The sequence below is a fragment of the Petromyzon marinus genome, chromosome 75 (genome assembly GCF_048934315.1).
Source record: "Petromyzon marinus isolate PM22_M1 ecotype Great Lakes invasive population chromosome 75, UKy_Petmar_22M1.pri1.0, whole genome shotgun sequence".
NCBI lineage: Eukaryota > Metazoa > Chordata > Hyperoartia > Petromyzontiformes > Petromyzontidae > Petromyzon > Petromyzon marinus.
In genome coordinates, this window is record NC_133741.1 from 4,870,605 (window position 1) to 4,878,104 (window position 7,500).

Here is a 7,500-nt window from a genome sequence, read left to right on the forward strand (position 1 = left end):
CACCACCATCATCACCACCGTCACCACCACCGTCACCACCACCACCATCACCACCACCATCACCACCACCACCATCACCACCATCACCACCATCACCACCACCACCACCACCATCACCACCACCACCACCACCACCACCATCACCACCGCCGTCACCACCACCACCACTGTCACCACCACCGTCACCACCACCACTACCACCACCACCACCATCACCACCACCATCACCATCACCACCACCATCATCACCACCGTCACCACCACCGTCACCACCATCACCACCATCACCACCATCACCACCACCACCACCATCACCACCACCACCACCACCATCACCACCACCACCATCACCACCACCACCATCACCACCACCGTCACCACCACCATCACCATCACCACCACCACCATCATCACCGTCACCACCACCACTACCACCACCACCACCATCACCACCACCATCACCACCACCATCACCATCACCACCACCATCACCACCACCACCACTACCATCACCATCACCACCACCACCACCACCATCACCACCACCATCACCATCACCACCACCATCACCACCACCACCACTACCACCACCATCACCACCATCACCATCACCACCACCACCACCACCATCACCACCACCACCACCACCATCACCACCACCATCACCACCATCACCACCACCATCACCACCACCACCACCATCACCACCATCACCACCATCACCACCATCACCACCACCTCCACCACCACCACCACCACCATCACCACCACCATCACCACCATCACCACCACCATCACCACCACCACCACCATCATCATCACCACCACTACCACCACCACCATCACCATCACCACCACCACCATCACTACCACCACCACCACCACCACCATCACCACCACCATCACCACCACCACCACCATCACCACCACCACTACCACCACCATCACCACCACCATCACCACCATCACCACCACCATCACCACCACCACTACCACCACCATCACCACCACCATCCCCACCACCACCACCACCATCACCACCACCACCACCATCACCACCATCACCACCACCACCCTAACCCCCACGTGACCCTGCAGGTTCTTCGTCTTCTTTATCGATGTTCGACGCCCCCACAACCTCCCAGCCCACGCTGACGACAAACTCCTCCACCTCCTCCACCACCTCCACCACCTCCTCCACCACCTCCTCCACCACCACCTCGTCCACCACCTCGTCCACCACCTCGTCCACCACCTCCTCGTCCGACGTGGCCACCGTGGCCATCGGGAAGTCTGTCCCTGGCGTGGAGCTTCTGCTGGACTCCAAATCGTGGATGGCACCACCACCACCACCACCACCACCGCACCACCAACACCAACAACAACAACAACAACATCACCAGCAACAGCAGCAGCAGCAGCGTCACCACCCACACGCTCACCCTCACCACCCACACGCTCACCCTCACCACCCACACGCTCACCACCACCACCAGCACCAGCACCCACACGCTCCTCCTCACCCTCACCACCACCCACACGCTCACCCTCACTCGGGCAGAGGGAGGGGCAGGGGTAGGGGATCACAACAACAGCAACAGCAGCACCACCATCAACACGGTGGTGGTGGTGGAGGTGGAGGTGGTGGTGGTGGTGGTGGTGCTGGGGGTGGTTTTCATCACCAGCCAGGAGAGAAGAGAGCAAAGACTTACAGGTGGGGATTATCCTGCACGTACACACACACACATACACACACATACATACACACATATACACACACTCACATACACTCATACATACACATACATACACACATACATATACACACATACACACATACACACACATACATACACACTGCACGTACACAAACACACATATACATACATACACATACACACACTCACATACACTCATACACACACACACATATACACATATACACACACATACATTCACACATACACACAGACACACAGACACACACAGACACACACAACAACAACCATTCGCCACTAAGTGGCGGTGACGTCACCACGACGCTTGTGCCAGGCTAGGTGCACCTTGAGGCCACGTGAAGTGTCGAACGCCTGCTGGCAGGAGGTCATGGGGCCAGACCCAGGTGCCACGGGTCGACTGACTGAGATGACTGGCTGATGCACCACCTGTGCCCCCTACTGTGCCAACCTGCTGTGCTTTAGCCACCCGGCGCTCCGCTCGTTGTTGTGAGCGTCGCTCCTCCGCCCTCCGTTGTTGTTGGAGGGCGACTGCCTCCAACTGCCCAGTAGCGTCCTTCACGAGCCTCCTCCACAGAGGCCGATCTTGACACCGCTGGTACCAGTCATCGGCAAGTCCACTCAGCTCCACGTCCTCCTGTACCACATCACTCCATCTCTTCTCTAGCCCGTGCCGCGCCCGCCCAGCCCCCTCAATCCGGCCAAACAAAAGCTGTTTCGGCATGCGGTGGCTGGGCATGCGGGCTACATGACCCAGCCATCGCAGCCTTGCCTGCCGGAGGAGCTCACCGATGGGACCCTGCCCAGATCTTTCAAGGATTTGTGAGCTCCTCACACAATCCAGTCTGGTTAAACCCAGGATGGATCGTAGGCAGGCCAGCCTAAATGTTTCTAACCGGCGAAGATGTTCCATTAGGGGGGTCCACGTTTCGCAAGCGTAGAGAAGGGAGGGAATGACCGTGGCCGAGAAGACCTGAAGCTTAGTGCGGAGCGACAGACCAGGTAGCTTCCACACAGCGTTACGCAACCGATGAAAAGATATTGCCGCTCGACTGATTCGGAGTGAGACCTCTGCTGTTAAACTGGAGCCAGTCATAAGCACACTGCCCAGGTATGGGAAACTCTCCACTCTCTCCACAACTGCCCCATCACCGATTGGGAGTTGTGGGGGTGGAGTGTCCGATGGTACAAAATACCCAGGCAGGTGCTTAGTTTTGGTGGGGCTGATGGTAAGGCCCCACCTCTTAGTGGCATGCTCCAGTCTCAGCAGCAGCGTCTCCAACTCCTCCTCTGACTGAGCAGCTATTACCAAATCATCAGCATACATAACGTGGTTGAGCAATAGGGAGCCATCCCTTGACCGCACCCGGGCATCGATCAGCCTCCCATTATATCTGTACCATATGGAGATTCCCCCGGTACAGCTATTGAAGGCTTCACGAACTACGTGGTCAAAATAGATGTTAAATAATGTGGGAGCCAGAGGACATCCCTGTCGCACCCCAAGGTGTACAGAGAATGGCTCTGACTCCCGGCCACGTAGTTTTACCCAGGCCCGCTCACCATCATGAAGGTCCTTAATGATCGTGAGCAGAGGGGTCAGGTACTCCAAAAGCACGAAGAACAACCCAGAGCCCAGGCCTACTGATGGTATCATAGGCCTTGACCAGGTCAATAAAGCAGAGATGTAGGTCTTGTTGGAATTCCCTACACCTCTGCTGTAGCAGACGGACAGAAAATATGGCATCTGTGCAGGACCGCCCTTTCCTGAAACAGCATTGGGGCTCCGCAAGCCTCTCCTCAGTGTGCCTGGCAAGGCGATGCTGAATAATCCTTGCCAGGACCTTTCCCGGCACACTGAGGAGTGAGATGCCCCTGTAGTTGTTACAGTCTGTGCGGTCCCCCTTCTTAAAAAGGGGGACCACCAGGGCATCCTTCCAATCCTGCGAAATCTGTCCAGTGGTCCAGACCGTTGTTATGATGTCATATAGGGCAGTCTGTGCACAAACGCCACCCTCCCTCAGCATTTCGCTTGGGAGATCATCTCTGCCCGCTGCCTTTCCTGGTCTCAGACTCCGGATCGCCTTCAGTACTTCTTCAACAGATGGCACCTCAGCCAGCCACTCACAGGGGGTGACTTCTTCCAATATTTGAGGCACCGCAGCCACAGCAGGGTCATCCTCACTTTGTGCCACGATGTTTTCCTGGCTGAGGGATTTTCCCCTCCCCCAGGACCTCACAGAAATGCTCAGCAAATCTGCAAACCTGTTCCTGGGGATAGGAGATTGGATCACCGTTTTTTCCCCTAATGATGGTAATAGGTGTGGCGCTGCAGGTTACTTTTTTGATGGAGTTAAATAGCGATTTGTGATCACGGGCCACTGAGGCAGACTCCATCTCCTCAGCAACCCGCGACCACCACCCATCCTTGCAGCGCCTCACGGCTCTCCGAACCTCCGAGCGAAGGCTGCGGTAAGCCTCCTCATTCTCTGACGTGGGATTCTGTAGCCGATGACAGTGGGCCTGTCGCTTTTTCTAAACCATCCTGAACACCTCCTCTGTCAGCCAGGGTCTCTGGGGAGGTCTGGACCGCGTACCCAAAGCAGCCATTGCAGGTGCATGAGCCACAGTCCTAAACCTCGCCCATTATCGCTCGACATCAGGAGTCGGGGACGATGCCAATCCCAGCTGCAAGCGATGATGAAATTCTCGCTTGCAACTTTCATCAGATAACGGAGACCAGACCACTTTAGGTTGGAATGGGGTCCTGGGTGTACGCCCACCACCGGAGTGGAAGAATGGCAGGCGCATCTTACAAATGACTAGTCGATGGTCAGAGGCAGATCAGCTCCACGGTAGGTCCTGGTGTCAAGGACATGGGCTCGCATCCGCTGGTCCGTCACTATGTAGTCCAGCAGATGTTCTTGCTTGGACCCGGCATGCATCCATGATGTTGTGTGGATGCGCCGATGCCGGAACAGCGTGTTGGTAATTACAAGCCCATGGGCTGCACAAAAATCTAGCAGCCTCCTACCGTTGTTATTGAGCTGATCTGGCCCATGCCCTCCAATCACTCCAGACCAGGTGCCAGTATCATGACCAACTCGGGCATTGAAGTCACCCAACATGATGACTATCCCGAGGGGCCACTTTAGCCAGCACCTGTGACAGTAGGTCATAGAAGGCATCTGACTCATCGGCTTTGCCTGCATCCCTCCACGGATGTTCATCTTCGGTGGGGGCATAAGTAACCACGACCACCATTCCTCGCCTCCGGTTGATGGGAAGGCGAGCCCAAAGTAGCCTGGGGCTTACAGCTTCCCACACCTCACCGCCACGCTCCCACGCCCCCTTCATTATTTTGTTCAAAAGAAGAGCCACACCCTGTTGTTTGGCAGTCTGCTGCCCCGAGTAGAGAACTGTCCACCCCTCATGGTGGCAGGAGCCAGAGCCGGTCCACCGGACCTCCTGAATGCCACAGAGATCCAGGCAGTACCGGTCCAGCTCCCGACAGAGGAGTGGCAGCCTCTCCTCTGCAGTGAGCGTTCGAACATTCCACGTGGCCACACGAAGTGGCTTTTCGTTGTTTCTGGAGGAGCCCCGAGGGTGGATATTCAATCTCCTGGCTCCGCCAATTGGGGTTTGGCCAGGAGACGTCATAGACGCCTGGTCCCCCGGGGCCTCTGGCACAAGCTTATTAGTTATATATTTAGGTTTAACTCGTGGTTTCGTGATAATTAATTGAAGGTGGAGGGGTTACCAGCCCCTCGCACCCGTCCAGAGCCGCCGTTTAGCTCCTGTGGGGGACACATTTGCCATGAGGGGAGGAGCCAATCAAAATTGGATCTCCCCCCACAGCACTGTCCACGACAGAGTTGCCCGTCCGGCACCGCGAGGAGGTAGGGGGTTGTTTTGCCGGACATACATACACACACATACACACACAGACACACACACAGACACACAGACAGACATATACAGACACACACACTGACACACTCACAAACACACTCACTCACCCACTCTCTCACTCACTCACCCACCCACTCACTCACCCACTCACTCACCCACTCTCTCACTCACTCACCACCACTCACCCATCACTCACCCACTCACCCACCCACTCACTCACCCACTCACTCTCTCACTCACTCACTCACCCACTCACTCACTCACCCACTCACTCACCCACTCACTCACTCACACCTACTCACCCACTCACCCACTCACTCACTCACCCACTCTCTCACTCACTCACCCCACTCACCCACTCTCTCACCCACTCACCCACTCTCTCACCCACTCACCCACCCACTCACCCACCCACCCACCCACTCATCACCCACCACCTCACTCACTCTCTCACTCACCCACTCACCCTACCCACTCACCCACCCACTCACCCACTCACTCACCCACCCACTCACTCACCCACTCACCCACTCACTCTCTCACTCACTCACTCACGCACCCACTCACTCACTCACCCACTCATCCACCCACTCACTCACTCACTCACCCACTCACTCACCCACCCACTCACTCACCCACTCACTCACTCACCCACCCACTCACTCACCCACTCACTCACTCACCCACTCACCCACCCACTCACTCTCTCACCCACCCACTCACTCACTCACCCACCCACTCACCCACCCACTCACCACTCATCCAACCACCCACTCTCTCTCACTCACTCACCCACTCACTCACACACCCACTCACTCACTCACTCCCCACTCTCTCACCCACTCACTCATCCCTCACTCACTCACACACACACCACTCACCCACTCACCCACTCACCACTCACCCCTCTCTCACTCACTCACCCACTCACCCACTCTCTCACCCACTCACCCACTCTCTCACCCACTCACCCACCCACTCACCCACCCACCCACTCACTCACTCACCCACCCACTCACTCACCTCACTCTCTCACTCACCCACTCACCCTACCCACTCACCCACCCACTCACCCACTCACTCACCCACCCACTCACTCACCCACTCACCCACTCACTCTCTCACTCACTCACTCACGCACCCACTCACTCACTCACTCACCCACTCAACCACCCACTCACTCACTCACCCACTCACCCACCCACTCACTCACCCACTCACTCACTCACCCACCCACTCACTCACCCACTCACTCACTCACCCACTCACCCACCCAATCACTCTCTCACCCACTCACTCACTCACCCACCCACTCACCCACCCACTCACTCACTCATCCAACCACCCACTCTCTCTCACTCACTCACTCACCCACTTCCTCACCCACTCACTCATCCACTTACTCATACACCCTCTCACTCACCCACTCACCCACTCATCCACTCACTCACTCACCCACTCACTCACCCACCCACCCCCTCACCCACCCACCCACCCCCTCACCCACCCACTCACCCACCCACTCACCCACCCACCCCCTCACCCACCCACCCACCCTACCTACCCCCCCACCAGGTGCAAGGTTTGTCTGTCCACGTACTTCTCCAAGTCTGAGATGCAGCTGCATGCCAAGACGCACACAGAGGCTAAGGCACACCAGTGTGCTCACTGTCCTAAGTCGTTTGTGAGCACCTCGTACCTGGCCCAGCACTTGCGAATCCACTCGGGGGCCAAGCCCTACGGCTGCTCTTACTGTGACAAGTCCTTCCGGCAGATCTCCCACCTACAACAGCATACCAGGTGTGGTGTGAGTGGTGTGTGGTGTGAGTGTGTGTGTGGTGTGAGTGGTGTG

The 7,500-nt window shown here is 56.8% G+C and overlaps 1 protein-coding gene across 2 annotated transcripts in view; it reads left to right on the forward strand.

The window, feature by feature from the left end:
- Positions 1–7,500, forward strand: part of LOC142907146 (uncharacterized) — a 56,851-nt gene that overhangs the window by 17,033 nt on the left and 32,318 nt on the right. For both annotated transcript variants that reach the window (XM_076056323.1, XM_076056322.1), the window contains exons 4-5: positions 1,099–1,714; positions 7,224–7,448. In XM_076056323.1, the coding sequence (XP_075912438.1) occupies positions 1,099–1,714; positions 7,224–7,448 (841 nt within the window). The remainder of the gene's footprint in view (positions 1–1,098; positions 1,715–7,223; positions 7,449–7,500) is intronic.